Raw genomic sequence first — 22383 nt, 5'->3', positions numbered from 1 at the left:
ATGCCTAACAAAACAGAGCTGAACTGACTAAATAATCACATTCCAGGAAAAATTTTGCAACAAAACCACCAGTCTGTTGTTATGTAAGAAAACATTTCTTAGGCCTTTATTTACAAAAGCTTTAAAAACAAATACCCTCTGTTATGCAAATTACTTGTTTAAAAAGGACCGCCCAGTTACATCATCATAATTCAATGAGAAAAAGGTATTTGATTTTTTGCTTTTAAGTACAAGATACAACAGAGTAATTGGTGAACATTTGGAGATTTTTCTGCCATTGATTTCCGTGTCAAACACACGTACGCGTGCACACGCACAGACACACAATGTCACGCATTCCATCATTCCAGGCTAGTATTTAGCTATTCAGTACCAAAAATCCTTCCTGCACAACTGCTCTGTAAACATGCTATGCAGAGTTCAGAAGATACTTCAGGGTCCTTGAAAACAATATATCTAAAATATATTGTAAGATATACTCAAAAATAAACTAGCATTACACTCCTCAGGTAACTTTATTAGCTGGAAGTTATTTATATTTTGTTGTATTACAACAAATATCCGTAACATCTGTCTTTGTAACAACTACAAAAAAGCATGATTTAATTGTCTTTCTAATTCAGTAATTCAATTAAATAGTATTTTTTCAGATCTTTGGGGTTTCTCTTCAACTAAACTGACTTACAAAAATCATGAAATCAAGTACATAATAAATATGACTTCATAAAAAATATCTGAGGTGTACATTACTAAGATAAAAGCCACAAAGTTAATCAAGGGAAATGTGCCATTACAAGACTCCTACTTTTCCATTATCCTTCAACTCTCAGCTTAATGGCAAAAAGGCTAAATTCATAGCTGTTATTTTCCTGAAGGGTGTAAAGCTGTTTTTTCAAGCCTCTTTTCTCCCATCACAGAGCGGTTTTATAGCAGCAGGCCAACCAGCAGTTGACATGTGCAGGATGTGTTGGAAGATGACCAAACACTAGTAAAGTAAGAGCAATTACTATGATTTCAGTAGTTTGTTTTGCTTGAACAAACAGATTATGCAGCAAATAAGTCCCGTTGTCTGGGTTGAGATACCAAGGAAATACAGCTTGAAGCTGCTGAACTTGGCAAGTGATTGTTTTCTAGCTGAGGGCAAAAGAAAAAACCAAAACAAACTTCAAATAAAACAGAGGATCTGAGTCAGAGTCGCTCTCTAAAGTGCAAATTTGATGGTCCACAATCTTGAATAGCTAAAACGCCTGCATACTGGAAAGAACAGACATGAAGGGGGAAGTTAGTTATAATCAGAGCCAATTAATTTAGAGAAGGGAAGGGAAAGACAAAAAACTGGAAGAACAATGTAGGCAAGTTGACCGAATATTCATTATCATTCAACTTTCCCCTTCTCTCTGCCACACTGATCCTATACAAGCTTCTTTACAAATGGGCTTGTTAAGAGGCCAAAATGTAACCCAGAAAATTTTACGTATCAATATTAAGATCAAAATCTGTGATAGGAACAGTCAAGTTTAGTACATAGAAAGGCAGAAAAGAAACTGTGCTGAGAAAGGGGGGAAAAAAGCCTTAATTGTCCAAGGGGTTCAACCAGAGATAAAACCTATATACAAGCATGTGGAGGTCAAAAAGACGGCCTTTCATTTCATGTCATGACTGTTTGTTGGCTTCTTCTTCATAAGCGTTTCCTGTGCCATTTTGTACATAAGATGACCCTGAACCAAGACCATATAAGTGGCCACAATATTTGGCATCATCAATGTGATCTTCAAAGAACATCTAAAAAGTTAAAAGAGAGAGACATGAATTATTGCAAAAGAAAAGGTTCAGTTTCATTAGAACTGTAGAAAGGCTCTAAAATTACTTTATTTTTAAATAAGATATCAAATCCCAAGGTGCAAAAGATGATATAATTAGTATAATAAGACACTTAATCTCAACACATTATCACAATGTGCTATATGACACAATTATTTAAATCTGTCAGAAATATAATCAGTCTTCCTGTGTGCCTCTCCCAATTCAATGGCCAAATGCAATGTTTTCACAATTTTGTATTACTAGTCATCACTCAGATACCTGCAAGAGCAACAAAGATACTTCTCCATCTCATTTCTGCTTCTTACAACAAACATATGCTTAGCATCCATCATCAATGCCTGTTCCCTTACCTCTCCTCAATCTGATGTTTTCACCATACTCTGTTGTCTTGGAATAGAGATGTCCTGATTTATATTACGTGGGTTTGGGGGTGGGGAGGATGGGCACAAAACCCATCATAGAATTTAGATAAATGCAGACAGATGCATTTTCAGCTCCTCTCAGAGCTCTCATTTAATGAGGAACAGCAAAATTTGGTACGAAGACTGCATTTACACAAGTCTAAATTGGAAATGGAACCTTTCAGTGTAAGACAAAATAAAGCCCATGATATTCTGGTACTCTGCCTTTCAGACTTGGGTTTTCAAACACAAAATCACAAATTATCTTGAAAAAATAAGAAGACACACATACACAAACATTTTTCACCCTAAAACCTTCATAGCAATCCTGGACGCCCCAGAATGTTTCACATTCTGAGTCATCATCAATATGAGAAATCTAAGACAGGCAGAAATATACAGAAAGAGAATGGATACAATACACAATCTAAACATGGAGGCCTGTATATACCATACAGCTCAAAACTTCTCCCTTCAAGCTTTGCTTTTAGCAGCACAGTCAGAATGGAAAGTTCTGTCCTGTAGGAATCAGAACCTTTAATTAAAAGTTTTACAGCCCACAGCAGTTCCTAATGAAATACAGCAGGTAGAAAAAGCCCAAAAAAACAACTCTACTCTTGTAGTATCATTATTTAAGTATTCCTGATGGAAATAAAAGGATCAGTAACTTTTTCAGCTGGCACTCCAAGACCCAGCAAGCAAGTTGCATCTCCTTCACAGCAATTAGTAACAAAATTCTGTGCCTCAAAAAGCACTGTAAAGTGAAGCCTTTGTACTCAGAAATACATTTTAAAACACTAACTCTGCTGAAAAGCTTTAAAAATCTACATTAAATGTACTTCACTCTGCTTACTACTATACTCTCATTTAGCAATGTTGTATTTGCAAAGAGTATTTGTAAGTACTGCGGGAAAAAATTCATTATCAGTCCATGTCTTTCGGCTTAAGTAAGTGTGTTGCACTAAAAAAATCTTCAGAGACTTCTAGTTGTGGCAAAAGCTTTTAGTAAATAAAACTAGCTAGTTTTCCACCTAACACAAACTGCATCTCATTAAAGAAACTATCATGGGTTTAAACCTTTACTCTAGAAAACTAACTTGAAAGGCTGTTTTAAGCATGATTATCATATGCTTCCTTTTTTTTTCTCTGGATTTTGTTTCAAATTCAAGAGTGGAAGTTTAACAATACTGGGCAGACTGCAGGTAGCAGGGCTTGGATCATACCAGATCATACGGTTTATGTATTACCAAACATAATCCTTTTCATTACATCTGTAGCCCATGACCTGCTTGACAACTGCAACAGCTCCAGCAGAGGCAGAACAGAGTGCTAGGATAAGCAAACCAGCTAAACCATCATTCTTTATTATTCACTTGCTGTGTCACTAGTGTTTGTCACGATCTCATGGTCATGTTCTCCTTCATACGAAAGGCTGGATTCCAGAAAGTAGACTTCAGCATATAGTACTTAACATGATGAAATGATGAGGTTTGATATTGCCATCTGTTTTGACATGGTAAATGACATTGAATTGCTGGAAGAATGCCATATTCTGACGCACTGGCATTTGTTCAGTGCAACTGCTTTCCAGAAGAGGCCTGTTTGACATTTGATTGTTCTGCTAATGCAAAATATAACCCTAATATTTTCCTGTGGTATTTCCTGTTGTATGCAGACAAATAGCAAGGAAATGTGAAGCTTGTAAGACCTGACTGTCCTTGCTGTAAACCTTGAATTAACTGACCTTTAGAACCTTAGTTAGACTAAGCTTCACTCAAGGAAAAAAAAATGCTTGGAAATTCTCCAAAGCAGCCTAGAAGTCATTAGCTAATACACCTCTAGCCTGAAAGTTTAGCTAGAAGTGGTCCATCGACACTCCTTCCGCACCTCTCAGCCTGCCACAAGCAGCAGTACACAACAGCTGCATATTACACTGAGGAAAAACGCAAAAAAAAAAAAAAAACCAAAAAAACCGCCTTGAGAACAGTCACCCAGAAAGGAATCTGGCTTCAGCAGTTCATAAATCACTGCAGCAGCCACCTAAAAAAAGGCATCCTACGAAACAGGTGTGGAAAAAACACCCCAAAATTAAACTTCATAAAAAATCTGAAAGTCAGGCCTAGGCTGGAATTGGGAAGAAATACTCACAGCAGCAAAGCAAGGAATCAGTAAGGCTGGTTCACACTTACTCAGGGAAAAACACAAGTGGTCTCATTTTTGTCAAGAAAGGATTGATTCCTCAAGCCCTTCAGAGACCTCCTTAAAATACCACAGACTTATCAGAATCAGCAATTCCATGTAACTATCACAGCACATGACTATCATGGAAATAAAAACAATATGTCCACCTACTTCTCTCATTTTGAAAAAGGCCATTCCTGTGAGTAAAGAATCGGATCCTGCCTGATGCTGTGGTCCTATCCTTTCCAGCTCTAACTGCTCAGCCACTTCTTGTAATCCACCCTGAAAAACAAAATGTTTTTGTTAAATGCTGGAAAAAGTTAAATTAGAAGACAGAACAGCTGCATTTGGGACAATCTGTTACACAGGCCATACAACCTCAGGCATATTTTAATACCTACACACTGTAGCTGAAAAAGTCATTATATCTGATAAATGCATACCAGGAGAATGAAACTTTCCATATCAAACAGTATTAATATTCTGTCAGTATTGACTAAATAAAGCAATATCTGCAACCAACAAAACTGTTTTTTTAGTACTCCTTATGTTCCAGCTTCTCCAGTAACCAGATGTCATTACTTAAGAATTCCTTCAAAATGACTGTTGATACACTGCTTTAAAATGACAGACTACAAGGCTGTAGAGAACACACCAAAGCTGCAAATCTATCTTCTCTAGAAGGTAAAACTTCTCCAGTTTTGAAGGAAATTTTCTTCTCAATAATCTTGTGTGAAAAATTATCCCCTTAACTGCAAAGTTACTAAATAAACACAATTTTAGTGTCCTCTCCAAAACAGTAATACCTTCTACATGTGAGAGCAAAGCTGTCAAAATTTAGTTTGGTTTTACATAGATAACACTGATCAGCTGAAGGACAGGCATGTAATACTGTAACAGCAATCTTTTACTGCTGTGAGCACATGATTATACAAAGACTCTTTTTTCAATTAATTAAGCTATAAAGCTACTGGCAAGACTAAAGCACATGCACATTTTTAATGCTATAGAAAGACTAAAAAAACCAAAACAACAGAATCTTTAGTGCTGCCATAAGCATTGAAATGCAAAAACATTGCACAGAGGCAATGCACTTAAATAAAGAATGCCTAGAGTTCACCTTCGCATGCACTCTTAACCCATTTTAAGTACAGGAAGTAAAGCAATAAGAGGCAAAAGCAGAGCAGCCAAAACTCGTGGAGTTATAAAGGAGTCCAAACTGAAAATCAGATCAAACATTATGAAAATTCCTGTGAGTCTTATGGCAACATATTTGCATTCAGGTTTTTGTTTAAAATGATGGAAGCTTCAATACTACCATTCCTGATAACATCTACAAACTAATATGAAAACCTGGTACAGCTATTGCTGGTTTTAGTCTGTCTTGAGCAGCAGATAAACACCTGACAATAATACCTGATTGCTCCCTCCACCACACTACTCTGACACAGAAGTGAGCCTTTCCCCCATGCCCAAAAAGTGATGTGAGGTGTCACAGAATAACCACCATGTCCTAGCCATGCCCCATCCTGACTACTGCAAAAATTCACACTATCCTGGCTGGAGCCAGGACATTATCCATTTCTTATCCTGTACTATCTATGTCATGTCCATCCAAACCTTGTAACTTCCACCTATATACATATATTCACACACACAAGTACAGGTATAATTTCTATAGTCAATGGCCTTCTCTCTGAGATGTCTGTTAATTTAGTCCATTACTGTGAGTTTTATTTATCCTAGATGTCTTCCAGGGCAGGAACACTGGTGTGCTGTCAGCTTGTTGCAAGCTGCATCAGGAGCTCATGAGTGGTACATGTGTACCACTCCATATTCATTTGCCACAGTAATTATGGCATACAGTGCAATTCAGCAACAAATATTATACAATTCAACATTACAAAGTGTTCTTACCCAAAAATCAAATCCCCTTGAAGTACACATCATCATGTTTCCCCATCCCCCTGTGGGGAATGTGTAACCAGGTCCTGAAGGCAAACCTCACAGATGGGTTTGCCTTTGCTTGAGGCAGGACTAATCTGAACTGTCTTTCCTCACATGTTGCTCATATAGGGATATAAGAACAGGGATTTATCCCCTTCTATGGTATGTGGAGGTTTTGATTGGGCAAGGCCAGCTCAGTTGGTGGACCCTCAGGTGTTAACTAAGCAGGCGGCCTCTGCTAAATGTAGAGCTGACCATCAGAAAGTTCCACCACCCACTGCTTTCAATGTTTTTTAACAGTCCACTGTACCATCTAATTTTCCCAGAGGCTGGTGCATGATAGGGAATATGATACACCCACTTCATAGCATGCTTTCTGGCCCAGGTGTCCATGAGGCTATTTTTGAAATCAGCGCAGTCCACTTACTCCACATGACATCAGGCATGATCTGTGGAACGGATTTGCCCTTCAAACATCCAGACCAGCACTGGCAGTTGTGGTGCCAAAAGGAGCTCTGCTTTGGTGCTAATCACTTCTGAGGCAGCTCAAACCTCTCCAAAAATGCCAGGATCTGTTCTTCAGCTGGAGCATAGCAGGCCTCAGATCCTTGGTACCCCCAACTCCAGAACCCAGAGGTCAGCCTCAAGCCTCTCCAGGTACCTTCTGACAGAGGCTCCAGGAAGGCCATTCTCCCCAGCTGCAGTGTAGAGCACATACTACACACCTTGTCTGGTGCAAAACACCAGACTGGCTACTGGATGAACTAGCCACCAGATGAACAATCACCCATTTAAACTGTTCAAAAGCTTGTTTAAATCCCACTTCAAATCATTCTTCAAAAGCTTGTTTAAATCTCTACTTTAAATCATTCTTCTCCTGGCTCACAATATAGAGGATTTATAATTTGACTGTAATCTGAGATATGCATCCTCCAAAAACCCCACAGCATCTAGGAAAGCCTGTGTTCATTTCTTGCTGGTTGGTGGGGATCTAGCTGCTATGTTGTTGATCACATCAACTGGAATCATTATGACATCCATCTTGCCATTTTCCTCCTAAAAACTGAATTTCCCAGGCAGATCCCTTGACTTGACTTTGCTTTATGGCAAAACTAGCCTTCAGGACAATCTGGATTATTTTCTCTCCTTTCTCAAAAACCTCCTCTGCCACATTCCCCATATAATGATGTCATCAATGTACTGCAAGTCTTCAGGAGTCTCGCTCTTTTCCAGTGCAGTCTGGATTGGTCCATGGCAAATGATGGGGCTTTATTTCCACTCCTGGGGCAGTTGGTCCCAGGTGTACTGGATGCTCCTCCAGGTGAAGGCAAACTGTGGCCTGCACTCTGCTGCCAAAGGAATGGAAAAAAATACACTAGCAATATCAGTCAATGATGGTACCACTGTGCTCCCCTGGACTCCATACTGAAGTTCTAGCATATCCAGCATAGTGGCTCACAATGGTGGTGTGACTTCACTCAGGCCATGATAGTCCAGTCAATTGGCCATACAGGATTATTAAAGGGTGAGTGGGTCTTGCTGACCACTCCCTGGCTCACCAGTTCACAAATCATCTCATGGATGAAGGTCATGGAGTACCCAGTCGATGCAGCATTGTTGACAGTGCAGTGTTGTGGTAGAGATTGTTACCTGTTGCTCTTTGACCCTAAGCAGTCCCAAAGCAGAAGGGTCCTCTGAGAAATGAGGCAAGTTATTCAACTGTCTAATTTCCTCTGTCTCCACAGCAGCTATCTCAAAAGCCCAACAATGACCTTTTGGGTCCTGAGGTAATCTATGTCAAGGATACACAGAGACTGTGTATATCAAGAGCAGCGACTCTGGTCCTTACTGGTGGGGCATGGGACATCTATCCAGCTTGCTCGAGTCTTTTGAATCTGTCTGCAATCTTTGACAGTCTTTCCACAGCCGAGCCGAGCAGGTTGGTAAAGAGGAAAAGAGATTACTGGATTCTGCCACCCAAAGGACTGTTTTTTCTCCTTCTTTCATTGACATCAATGCCTATGAGTTGGTGAATGACAATGGTGTGCTCTGTACAAACTTCTGCCACATGGATTGTGTACAATGGACCTTATCTGGATCTACGGGGGACTTCTTGTTATTTGAATCCTTACCGATCACATTCAGCACAACTAATTCTCTCAGGTACTGGACATCTTTCTCCATGGTGCTGCATCTGCTTGGGCATACCACTAGATCATTCAGGAGAGATCATGCTTGACAGGAGTTGCTGCCAGAGGCTGAGAGTTTCTGTCCTCTTCCCAAATCCCCACTAGGATAGGGACACCAGTTGCTTGGCTTCATTATCATCTAGTTTCATATTGTGGGCCATATTCCAGCATCACAGCAGCCAGCTCATCCGGTGCTTTCATGACTGGCAGCTGTAATTTTTTCACTTGGCTCATCCAGGGATAGAAATTGGGTGATTATCTCTGGCCCTGCCTCTTCCTCCTGTTGTGAGAACTCTATTTCCTTTTTATGCCTCACTATGCAAACTGATTTGGTCCTGGATTTTTTTCTTCTGTGTAGGTGTGACTGTTACTGGCATGAGTCATTCTTCCAGTTCAGCTGCAGTTTGAGTGGTCACAGCACTGTTGATCTGCTTTCCTCCTCTTCCCCTAAGGGTTCTAGCCTTAAGGGTCTAGCATTGGACTGTGTCCAGTAAAGAGTAGCCGGGGCCCAGCACACTTCAGTAAGTTGATTCTTTATGGAGTTGCCACAGCATTCTTCTTGCAAATATTCTGTCACATTATCAAGGTCCTGTAGTGATACTCTCAAAACATTGGAGGAATTTTCCCCAAAAATGGCCCATTATATCCCACATTCCATGCTACTCATGACTATCCTCCCTCAGACAGATCTCTAGTAAACCTTCATAGAAATTTCTGTCCTGATTTGAAACACAGGAGCAAGAGCATGTTTTCCTTAACATCCAAAGGAAATTCAAAATTCTCAAAATCTGTTCTAATAGGCCTGAAGGAGAAAAAGGTAGTGAAAAGCAGGGGAAATCAATCCTCCCTGTTCCCACAGTTTAGGAATGATTAGCAATGGACTCCCAGAGGTAGTGCCCAAGGTAAGGGTAGGAGAGCAGGACTGAATACACTGAATATCCCAAATGATCTTCATTGCCCTCGATGTTATCATGTCATAAACATGACTCCAGTTCATACAATCAACATACATCAACAAAGCAATCCTGATCTGAAAATGAGTACCCTGATGGGCACATAGTAAATATATAGAAACATACGTGGTTAGGTACCACACAAATAGACACCCTCACACAGATAGACCAAACAGCATTGTGATCACTGCCTCTGAATCTAATAGGACAAATGCTTAAATGAAATGAAGCCACTCTGATCAGATCTCAACCCTTCATACCCCACATTGGGTGCCAAGTAAGGCTGTCATGGTTTAGAAATGGTATTCTCCAATTTAGTGTTTCCACTAAAACCATTCCAAACTACACTGCCACTCACCCACTCACTCCCCGCTCTCCTGTGGCAGACTGGAGAGGAGAACTGGAGGCACAAAAAGTGAAGATCACAGGTTGAGATATGCACCATTTACTGGAATTAGCAGTGAGATAAGAAAACAAACAGATATAGCAACAATACTAATGATAGAGTGTGCAAGAAAAGAAACATTATTGCTCACCTACAGAAACATCTGACAATAATACCTGATTGCTCCTTCCACCACACTACCCTGACCCAGAAGCAAGCTCTTCCCCCATGCCCAGAAAATTATATGAGGTGTCACAGAATAAACTCCATATCTCAGCCATGCCCCTTCCTTGCTACTGCAAAAATTTACCCTGTCCTGGATGGAATCAGAACAGAAAATTATGAAATTACTGAGATTCTCTTTCAGGTAAGACTTTTGCACTCCAGATAGGTATGCTTCAGTCTTGGAGAAGGACAAATTCTTCCCACATTTTCAGAGTATCAACCTTCCAAGAAAATGCCACAGAATAAGGTACATAATCACTCAACCATAGCCAACAGCGAATCTACTTTGAACTCTCATTTCATGGCACAGACACAGAGCTTATTGTTCTGCACAAAATCCCAAATTAAAAGCAAGTTTTCAACAAGGTCTACCAATCTACATTACTTAGGATTGCCACTACTATCAAAAGGTTTGGAATTGTCTGCATTAAAAGCTTTTTAGACTGTAAGCAAGAGTTTAACCCATAATACATTAATATCTCACGTCAACTTCAATCTGCATGCCAGTAAAGTCATAATAACAGACTGTAAATTCAGAGTATTTAATTCCACAAAAAAAGCATCAATCAGATTTCCAGTTCTGAAGCCTATTTCTCTTTCCAATGCCAAGAATCTTTTTTGGGTGTATGGGGGCAGAGAGTGGGGGACCTAAAGCAGATCAGCGACTATCATACAAAAAATAACTTAGGCAAGTCAATAAAAGACAAATTCACAGCTGTTCAATTCACTGCAATTTAATAAAGATGAAAAGTGACACACATTAGGAGACGGCACACACATTTTTAGAGTCACAACACTAAATGTTTCGTGATTTGTTTCAGGCAGCTTCTCTCAGTACAGTTCAAGTCCACCATAATTTCATCACTGGCAAATTTGGAGGGGTAAGATAGCCCATTTCCCTTCCCCTGCTGTCACTATCAGTCTGCAGGATAGGTGAGTGGATCAAAATTTACTGCAGGAAAGCTGACCTACATATTCAGCTCTGAAAAAAAAATCACCCTTGTTCTTATGGTTTGCCAAAATAAGACCTGTGAAGGCTTTTCTTGTCTTCCAAGCAAATCTTAAAGTCTCTAAACAATGCAGGTTACACACTATGCCTTAATTATGCCAGAAACTACAATACCCTCTTTCCCAAGTCCACTGGGAATGTCACCTCTGAATGGTGACATGGAACATCAATTTGTCACCTTTTCTATGTCACTAAATTTGGAATACACATTCTGTTCTTGCAAAGTGTGTCACCAGATAGGCACCAGATGCTCTACTTCGCTTCACTGGGAGTGAGAAAGTGAGGACTTTTTGGGGCAGGTTCCTCCCCATCACTAATTTAAGACTCCTGAAGTTTAAGAGCATTTAATTTTTACTCCTGGCCTCTGTGGAGAAGTGTTTCTAAAATGTTCCCTAATACACAGCCATTTTCTCAGATGATTGTACCAGTAAAAATTGCATACGAATACAGAAAAGTACCCTTTTCTTACTAACTGAAAGGGTGATCTACATTTTCAACATTAATTTGATTAACAAAGGATTCACACAATTTACTTTCCACAAAAGTAGGCTACTATTCAAAGTGACACACTCTGCTAGTTCATCTCAGAAGGCAAGAGGACTATAAACAGCACACAGATCAGTAGTTCAGCACAATGAACTGGCAAGCCATTCCTTAGACAGGATTTGATGTTACTAAGGTGAGCGTCCTCCTCTTCCTGCAGGTTTTCCTTAAGAAATCCTAGAGTTAAATTACTTTCCATAAAAGCAAGAAATCATCAATTGCCTCAGATGAGTGATGCACCTCACTCCAGCAGCAGTGCAGAGTCTTAACAGCTCTTTGGCAATTAAAGCTGTTAACAGTGCCATTAGTATCTTTCTTTCACTTGCTGTCTGTCTTCCCCTTCACACGCTTTGCTTCAGGTCCCACTTGTGCTCCAGTCCAATAAGGTATCCATATTTTATGCTTGATAGAATAAGCCAATTAGTAGCCCCACTGGCCTGACACGAGAAATTAATTTCTATTTAGTTTTTTTCCTAGAAGTCACATGTTGTCCCTAAACATATGTTGTTTATCTTTTCCTATGGAGCCATTTGAAACATTCTTCATTTCTCTTCCAAGACATGTCCACATCATCTTGCAATTACCTCTGCCTAGATGACTGAAGTCCTCTAGTGGACTGCACAATGAGGAAATAAGAGTATATGAGACCCATCAATTCTTATGGCTAAGGAAATAAAGAATTAATTCAAAACATGGGTTTATAATCTATCAACAAAGTATCCAGTTTAAACATGGTATTTTTAACTGGCAAACAGTTATAGAAATTGATTTGTGCTCTTGGCTGCTCCTAACAATGCCTTTAATATTAAATATATAAATCTTGAGACAACAATGCTTAATATGCAGCATCAAAGCAAAAGCAGACAATAAAAAAAGAGAAAGTATTTTTAGGCATTAAGTATCCTGTCTCCAAATGCAAAATTTGCTCCAAACCATTAACAGATTACTTACCTTCAGATTTTTGCAACTCTTCATGAGATATTTTACATCATAGATGACAGGGAAAAACAATCGCAGTATCTCAAAGAAGTCCAGCTCTTCCTCGGGTAAATTGGAGTTTGTCAGGATCTTGATTAGATAGCCAAAGTCATATCCACTGTAAATTAATAACAAAAACAATATAAGCAACTGACTTAGAAGCATCCTTCTCACTTCCAACATGAAGACTTCACTGCACATTGACAGGATATTCTGCTTAAATTCAATGCAATAAAGACCACCGTCTATGTAAAAAACCTAAACTTCAATGTGAACGGCCCCATTGCAGATTCCAAAAACATTTTAATTTGGTCTGAATAAGGCCAAGTGAAGATGTAAAAAGATCTGCCTACAGGACTTTCTCTAAATCCCAAAATAAGGTAGTGCTGCTGGGTCTTCACCTAATAACAAGACCTTCCAGCAGAAAGACTCCTAAGCTGGTTTCTTTCACATAGACTGGAGTTTCTCACTACAAACTGAGACAGAGACTTCTACAGTTCTCAAAATCCAAAAGATTAATGAGTTTCCAGAGCCAATGCATGTTTATGCCTCGAGGAAAATCTAACCCTCAGCAACAAAGAAGAGGAATTGTCTTTCAACTTTTCCAATTAAATCAGCACACAGACAACTAAAAACTTTATAATAGCTTGTAGACTATTACTCTTTCTGGAGGCAATGACAGAGTAAGCTGGAAAAATTTTTGTGTGTGTATATATACAAGTCTGCAGGAGGCAGCAAGGTAACTGAGCAGTGCTTATTTGTTAGAAGAAATGGTGGTATAGTGTGTACATGGTAGAGAGAAGAGTACAGGAAGGCTCCTTCCTCCATAGCTCAATTGAAAAAAGAGGATGTAGGACTAAGGCGTGGCAGTAATGGGGAAACTGTGGCCTCCTACAAAGAGTTATGAGAGGAAACAAGAGGGTTAAGTACGGGAAAGAGAGATGTCAGGTATTAAAGCAAGACTGAACACCACAACAAAAAGCAGTGATGACTAGTTATGCTTTTTCCTAGGAGGGCAGCAATTACAAACCAGATTATTCATGACCTGGCCATGAAACTCACCCACTCTGATCCCTTGTACTTGTAGGACTGCTTATGCGCTAAACTAAATCAAGGAGTGATACTTTCTCTTCCATGTGATACTTTCTCTTCCATGTTACTAAGTTCGCATTGAACCAGATCAGCTCCTAGATTTTACTGACATAAATTTTAAAAATGCCTGTACTAACAAAGAATATGAAAACACTACAGTAGAGCTGCTTCTACTGAAGGTTTTATCAGTTTTGCTATTTAAGGAATCTTAGCATAGAGCTGAGGGATGACTCAAGTGAGCAGGTGGCCATCACAGACTCCAAATTTCCTGTTTAAGACTTTGTGTTCATTCTTGATTACACAAGGGTCATACTCAAAACCAAGAATTTTTCAAGTTGGTAAATACTAGACAGGATCTTTAACTGTGAGATAAGTAATAGAAAAGACAAATCAGTTAAGAGCACTATACCACTGCATACATATATCCTGCAGATATTCAAAGAGTGGTGACTTCTGACATAGATTCAAGGCTTCAGCTTGCATACTCAATGTAAGTAAGTTTACTTTGAATCTTCTGTATACAACAAGGTTATCTCTGTCCTCTTTATACTATGAGTTTCTAGACAGAGGGTAGAAAAACCTTGAACATAATGTCGGTAAATGGGCTGTTTGCTACAAGTCCATTAACACAAGATACCCAATAGCTATAGACTACTGCAGATCTCCCATGGGGGTTTCCAGTGCTCTAAGCAGAAATTGAACAAATCCTGTACTGCATCTGGTACTTTGAAGCTGTGCTGGCCACCCTCCAACTTCCACAGCAACAGCCACTGGCCAGGGAGCAAAGGAGCCAAAGATAAAGAAGGATTTCTGTTGACTCTTACAAAGTAAAAACTGTAGTAAACTTGGCAAAACCGTAGCTTGGAAGTCTAATTTTATTAGATCATTTGAAGGGGTAGGGAAGTGGTGGGAAAGCCACTTTATGTATCAACATAAAGCCCTCTATAGAAGAAGAAAAGAAAAAGCCACATTAGCAAAAAACACTGTTCCAAAAGACACATAAAGCACTGTTTAGGATTATGGAGACTTACTCCTTAAGAGTCTACAGTTTACTACCTCACTGAATTACTGACATTGATCATCCTCAAGGCTCAAATGTAACAGTCATATTAAAACTTTTAAAGTAAAAAAATCATATTTGTGCTACTCCTCTTCAAAAGAAAGCTTTTTTGATTTGTCTTTAAAAAAAATGTATATGAATAACATAATAAAAAACAGATGGTCTCAAACACTTCTAATTTCTTATAATAAGGAAGTACTTCAAGAAAAGTCAACATTCCTTTACTATTCAGATGGAAAGGGGGCAGGTCATTACAAATAGCAATTCTGATTGAGAATTATATATTTTTTCCACTTGGATATTTTAGCAGATCCAGCTTTGAGACACAAAATTTGTCACTCCAATTCCAGACTAAGATAGATCCAGTAAAACAAATTTTGAGTGGCCACTACTGATGCTAACAGAAGGCTAAGAAAGTCCATGGTGAGCGATTATGTAATTACCTTCACATTAAAGAAGTTTTCTTCTAAACCTCTAACAGTGATTAGTGGTTGGTTTATACCCTGAAGCACTCAGGCTTCCTTGCCTTAAAAACCTGCACCATTTCTAATATAATCATCCGAAATCACTTAGCACAGCAAGCCACAATCTGTGGAGCTATACAACACAAGCACTTACTCTTACGGACATTCGTTTTGTTTTTTCACTGAACATGGACAGCTCTAGGCAACAAGACAAAAGTGAAGATCAAACATGCCTCTATTTCTTTCCCTTAATTTCAAGAGAGAATTCAAATAGCAAATTAACCATGAATTCTACTCAAGCATCAAGCCTCTAAAATAAATAAAAACTTTCAAGAGCTGAGAAAGCTCTAGCTCATTTTATAAAGCTATCAGAAATGAGCCAACAGATTAAATTTTACTAAATCCAGTTAGATAAAATGATTATTGAAACATATTAGCTTGGAACTTTGCAGCATCCCAAGAACATCTGGGTTTTTATTTTCAAAAAAGCATGTTTTCATAGACCCTCCAAAGCTAAACAAAGGAGGTTGCAGAGAAGTGGATACTTAAAAGCTTCTGCAGAGCAGACAGTTGAAAAACCACAAAATCAGCATTTAAGCTGCTCCTTCCTAACTTGCTAGACTGTCAAGTACTCACAGCTCTTTTGACTGTGATAAAAATCACAAATTCAAGGCTTCCCCCTCTTCTCTCATTGACTCAAACACATTTGGACACTCACACACACAAGATTAGATGAAGTTGCCTACGAAGTTGCAATACACAAGAATTGGTGACAGTGCAAATATTTCTTCAGTCGTATCTGACAGAAGTGCAGGTCCACACAGACTACATTAAATGCAAAGATAAAAAGCACACAAAGAGAGCTATGTGAGAAGGGAAGAGCTTAGAAATGAACTGCATGAAAGTTCAAGGAAGTCAAAGACTAGAAAATGAAAACCAAATCATAACTTCATACTCTGATAAAGGAGTGATTCCACTTTCCCACTTACTATGGGACTCAAAATTTTAAAGAGTTAGTAGTAATTTAAGCATTTTAAGGAAACAGAGGCAATAGCAGTCAGCAACTACCAAGTACAGCTTTATCAGCTGTCAAAGAACTACTGCATTTCAACTGAGCATCTTGCTGCCTAAGTTTTCATTGACAGAACATAAACACAATCAAAGATGAACTCAGGAACAGCTGTTCACTATCCTTTGTGGTACATTTTATATGAACCATGCTCATTTATAGCTTTTCATAATTTTACTTGGGTTACTCAGAATGTAACCCACTTACTCCAAGGTTTTGTGCTCAAGATAGTATCAACAAGGTCTGGAAAAGCATAAAAGCTTCAAACACTCCAATAAATCAGTGTTTGACAAATATTTGCTAAAAAACTGTCTTAAGAGGATTTCTAAAGACACTTTCAGTGAAATCCACAAACGAAACTCATTTTAACACAGAAGAAACTGGATTTCTATTAATAAAGCCATTTCAAAAACCCTTCAAAAGCTGCACCAGTAAAATATGGCATTATGGCACACAGCTCGCACTACACTTTGACAAGTCTATTACTTAGGAATTACACACACTAAGTATAATTATGCTCTAGAAATAATCCCTAGTGAAGAAATTGCTCAGGTATACCTTATACCAGGCCCTTAGTCATCAGGCAATATTGGAAAAACACCCATTTGAGGCTGAAGCTGCTGCTACATGGCATCCTCTGCTGAGGCACCAGTTACATGCATAACCTGCCTCCCCTTCTCTTGAACCATGCAAGTCATATTACTGTAGTCAACTGTAAATATAAACATAAGAGCCCATAATATTGTTTTTAGGAAGCTGAAAAAAACTTAATACTAAATTGGCTTTTGTAGTTATTTTGACACAATTTAAGGCATTCTTGTTACAGTATTCTTCCCCAAGGTGCTACTCTAGAAACAAGAGTGCAAAAGTAAGATTATTTTAGAGTTCTATCGTGAGTACAGTCTTGTTCATTCACTTCACCTTGCTGACTTCCTTAGAAGTCAGCCTCTAAGACTGATGTCTCAGGGCATTACACAGAAATAAGCCTTTAAAGACACTGTCATTTGCAAAAATTGTGGCATGTAGTTAGCTAAACAACAACTACTGTGTATGTTTTTAAAGTGTTAGATCTTATTAACACTCAAAAATCTTTTGTATCATGACAGATTCATAGAGATTTAGCATTTACATTTCTATTTTTACTTAAGAGATTGACTCCTTTGATAGAGTAAGTAGTAAAATATATGCATAAGGCTTATCAGGGATCTCCTTCCAAGGTGAGTAATTTCATCTGCCTGGATTAGCAGGAGATTTACAACAAATTTAAGAGTAATTTATAGACTCCTCACTGATAATTCTCTCCCATGAAACAAACAATATTTCCTCAAGGATTGCTTAGGAATATTTTGTTTTAGTAATGTGTCTGTTATTACTTGCACGTGTACAGCGCCACCTGCTGGTTTAGCAGTTTCGTGGTTTTTAGCTTTATAATTTCCGGGTCACTGCATAAACACCAAAGCTAAAAACACCAGCAAAACACCTGTGACCTCTATTCTTCCAATACCAAATGGTGTTAGAGGTATTACAGCAGAAATACTTCCTCAGTCCTACCAATCAAGACATGAGCTACATACACAGCACTCAAAGTCAGGAGAGGTGAAATCCAAGCTCTAGAACTCAAAGACCAGTCAGATGTTGAAACCCCAAATACTTAACATGCAGAATTTACCTATGAAAGGAAAGCCACTTGACTCCTTCACACAATACAACTCCTGATGTCATGAGCAGTTCTGCAAAGTACTGTGTCTCAATTCCTTCTTCTTCATGCTTTTTAAACTGGATACCAGATGTCGTCAACAGTTCAATAGAGTCCTGAGCATACATATCTTCTCTAAAAACAGAGAGGAAAAGTAAATTTCCAAAATCTACAAGCCTCAGTGAGGTAACATTTCTTTTTTGCAATTCAATCCACAGACTTCACTGGCACAGAGTAGGAGCAATTTGACTTTGTTCCAGGTTAATTACAAAATCAACCATTTTTCAGTTTTTCTTAACTTTTATTATCATTTTACCATTCCCATTTCATCTCCATTCTTACCATCTTATACAAAAATTAGTTCCTGCTCCTCTTCCAGTTACCTATAGTCACTCTTTTGCAAGCCTTCAGATGAAAGTGCATCTATAAAACTCATTTGGTAAAATATCTGTATAAATCGTTTGAACTGTGACAAATTAAATGTAACAGTTGAAGCACTAACACATTATATTACAGAACTATGAGAAATACACTCCAGATCCCTGTACTGAATTAGTTCTGTAGATAATATTTCTCAAAAGTTTTTTGTGATTTAAGCTTGTGTAAATGTTTAGACGTGTTCATCAAACTTGTTTCTCAATAAAATTGGAAATGGACTATTTACTCCATTTAGTCTATCCTTAGAATTCAGGTATCCTAAATTTTGTTCTAAGCAACCTGTTTCAACTTTAAAAAAATATTAAAATATTAAACTATTAGGTCAACTATTTTGGACCTAAAGTTTAGTATGTTAAAATAAAAATTTCTCTATGATTTGTTTGATCCCCTCCTACCTCTGCGTTTATTCCCTTTAACACTATCTTTTTTTTTTTGTTTTTTTGGCAATGTCTTAATGCTAAAATTCATGTTTTGGAGTTTTTCTACCTGAAGTTTTATCTGCATCATCGTTACAAAAACATGGAATGGTTAAATGAAGACAAAAAAAATAATAATGCAAGCATGAATCTACTTAGAGAATTAAATCCATTTTTACTGTCCACAACATACTACTCCACAGTCTCTTCAGTGAACGGTTTTAAATTTTAATGAAAAACAATCAAAACACAAAAAAACCTAGACAAGACAACCAATATATCAAACTTGACTATTAGATTCAGTCGAAGACCTGTATTCCTTATTCCTGATGGCAAGACATCATTCTTTAGAACACAGATATACATCCTCAAGATGTGTTACATCTTTTTTCCTCCCTCCTGCACAGCTGCTCATTAGTTCTCCAGCTTTGAGGCACTAGCTTCTCAACACCTGTCTATATCCATTACACACCATTTAACAAAAAGGAATTGTCATTCTAGTTGCTACCCTGTACTAATCAGGTGCATCGTATGATTAGAGAAATATTTATGCTCTTTAAAAGCACACTAAAACAAGACCTGGCTGGAACCACAAAAAAAAAAAAAAAACAAAAAAACAAAAAACCAAAACCTTCTAGGAACAACCAACAGCTGTTTTGCTTTAGGAGAAGAACACTTGGCACAGTGCCACTTCCCAAAAGGATGTTTAGAAACAGACAAAAATAAGTAAGTTGTCCATACACATAAAAAAATAAAAAATATTAATTTCTTATGCAGTACTTACCAAGTTTATATTTTTCTATACCTCCCAATCAACTAGTAAAAGGTAATTTGGTGATTACCTGTATCTTCCTTTACTAAGCTGTCTTATCTCTGTGGCATCTGGCACAAATAGATGGAAAACTACTCTTGGTTTCAGTTGTTTGATATTAAGTAGACCTTTGAAGCTCAGAAAATAAATCAAGTGTAGCACAAGCCCTTCTTCATAGATCACAGTTTGGAAGTTATTAATTCACTCCTCATTCTCTCTTATAAATAAGTTTAGTATATTCTTCTATTTAAGAAAATTGGTAATTTTCATCCAGCATTTATATGGCCAGGTAAGTTCAGAGTTTTGGTAACTCTTTCTTTTGGTAACTCTTTTCTTTCAAGAGAATTCACACAAGACTAAATAGAGCATGTCATTGCTCAGATCAAACTGATTTATGCACTGCTTGCTTAAAAGAAGGCAGAGATCAAGAGAGGCAGCAGCAGTTTTCCTCTTAAAAACCCCAACTACTTTGAAAACAAGTCTTTTCATCTGCAGAAAAAAAATAGAGATCTGTTCTCTAAACCTCTTTTGTAGACTGTGAATTTAACCCATGTATATAAAGTTGTCCAGTAACACAACTGCCAAAAACCCCAAGGCTTGAACATACTTAAATGTGTGAGAAGTGTTTGTACTGATCTTCAATTCAATAGATAATCAACATACAAAAAACTATCAAACCAATTATGTTTACTTCAGAAAAAACAAAATCAAGATACTAGTAACTTTGTCGACCACCAGCTAAAGATATAATTAGAGCACCAGATAAGTGCATGATCCCCCTGGAAAAGTGAGGTCTATGCTTATAAAGTTTTATCACTGATAAACTTCACATTTTGAAATAAAGTTCATGATATTATTTCAATATAGTAAAGGTCAGCTTGCTTTTTAACCAACACTTTAGACAAAACATTTCAGAATGATAACATTTGACACACTTTTTTAGTCACTTCAGTAACTTTACTTTTTTTTCTTCAAGCATTGGTATTTTCCACTTAAAGTCGATGTGATTTCTATAACAACTAGTAAGAGTTAAATTAAGTAAGGCAGAAGCACTCTGAAATGCTAAACATGAAAACACAGAGCTAACTCTTGCATTAAGTACGAAAGGCCTTCCTTTTTTTCTTTTAAACTGCATAGCATTTTTGACCAAATTATCAGCAGTAAGACAGACTGCACATAAATGAAGGAAGAAAGCATGTTTGGCTGACAAAAATTACATGAGTATTTATGGTATCCCATGATTACAATCAGATAGATAAAAAGGTTGCTAAAGTATTTATACATTTTCAGTAAGTCAGAAACATACGTTTAGCAGCACAGAAATTGAATACTTACGTTAAGTTAAATTTAAAATTAAATTGCCAAGTTGAAGTTCCTGGAGGGTATTCTCCTTGCTCATTCATAAACGTCAGTCCTAGCTGAATTATTTTTAGCAAGTCAACATTGCAGCGTAAGAGTTGGTACTGATAGTCTGCGTTGCTTCTGAATTCTCCAATAGGCCTTGCAACTACTCCTGGAAATTCTGTGTCCTGCAAGAGCAGAATTAAAACTTGAACACATGACAGCTATACATATCTAACCATATCATAGCTGAAGAGTACCATGTGTAATATTAACTTTTTAAAAAGATAAAAGATTAGGATCCACATGTTCCTACAGTGTTAATTCAACATTAAGATTTCCTTATGCTTTCCATTTAAAAAGGATGAGCAAGTTTACTGACCTCAGCTAAAGTCACAACTTTTGCAGTAATTTGCTAGACAGACATCAAGCACCCACTTACCATAGCTACGTAGTTATACTTCCGTATAACTTGACGAATTTTCTTCATCTCTTCATCCAAGTTACAAGCCCAAACTTCACAGATTCTTTGGCTATGGTCTACGGTAGCTGCTGGCATAGTGGGGGGCTTTAGAGACCATACATCAAAAGTTACACTTGACCAAGGATCGGTTTCATAAAGAGGACTTCAACTGTTTTTGTTTTTTTTTAGCCTAAGACAGAAAGAAACCAAAGCATCAAAAGTGTAAGTTTTTACCCTTAGTCTGAAAAAAAAATAAATATAAAGGGCTTAGGCACCACATCCACGCTTTATCCTTGTAGATTTCACAAAAGCAGGACAACATAGCCATCAAAACCACGAGAATTTCGACTGCGAGAGCTCAGATTACCATCAGAAACTAAACCCCTACAGTTTCGTTAGCGGCTGTTTCCCGCACAAGGGCGGCAAGCCGCACGAGTGACACAGACACGGGAGACACCCGGCTCCCCTCAGGCGCTCCTGCCCGCGGCTCGGAAGGGCGCGTTCCTGCGGATCTCTGGGATGCGTGCAGCAGGGAACGCAGCGGCAAAACACAGTCACGCCAAACCCGGCGGCACCGCGAGCGGCCTCCCGAGGCGGGAGCAGCTCCTCCAGTTCCCAAGGGCCGCGCTAAACCAGCGAGCGACGCGCGAAGACCGACACACGGTCGGCCGGGTCCCCGCGCGCGTGAAAGGCCCCAGGAGCGCCCGGAGGAGCCGCAGAGCCCGGGGGCCCCGCAGGGCTCCGTGCCGGTGTCCTCGCCCGGTGGCCGCGGCGCCGCCCCCGCTCACCCCTCACTCTCCGGCCGGGCCGCGGCGGGTCTGGGAGGCCCCGCGCGGCCCCCGCGAGCCGCAGGAAGCGCTGCTGCCCCCGGCGCCGCCGCCGCGCGCACAAAGCCATT

The 22383-nt window shown here is 38.7% G+C and overlaps 1 protein-coding gene across 1 annotated transcript; it reads right to left on the bottom strand.

The window, feature by feature from the left end:
- Window positions 1-76: 76 nt before the first annotated feature.
- CNOT7 (CCR4-NOT transcription complex subunit 7) lies at window positions 77-22381 on the bottom strand. The gene is made up of 7 exons (XM_058837637.1): window positions 22274-22381; window positions 21465-21675; window positions 21017-21210; window positions 17990-18151; window positions 12609-12753; window positions 4578-4688; window positions 77-1782 (listed from the first exon to the last, which is right to left on the bottom strand). Exons 2-7 carry the CDS (start codon window positions 21579-21581, stop codon window positions 1654-1656), a joined length of 858 nt encoding a protein of 285 aa, XP_058693620.1. The 5' UTR covers window positions 21582-21675; window positions 22274-22381; the 3' UTR covers window positions 77-1653.
- Window positions 22382-22383: the final 2 nt, after the last annotated feature.

The sequence above is a fragment of the Poecile atricapillus genome, chromosome 4, assembly GCF_030490865.1.
Source record: "Poecile atricapillus isolate bPoeAtr1 chromosome 4, bPoeAtr1.hap1, whole genome shotgun sequence".
Lineage (NCBI taxonomy): Eukaryota > Metazoa > Chordata > Aves > Passeriformes > Paridae > Poecile > Poecile atricapillus.
The sequence above is the reverse complement of the archived record's forward strand: the minus strand, read 5'-3'. Positions and strand labels throughout refer to the sequence as shown.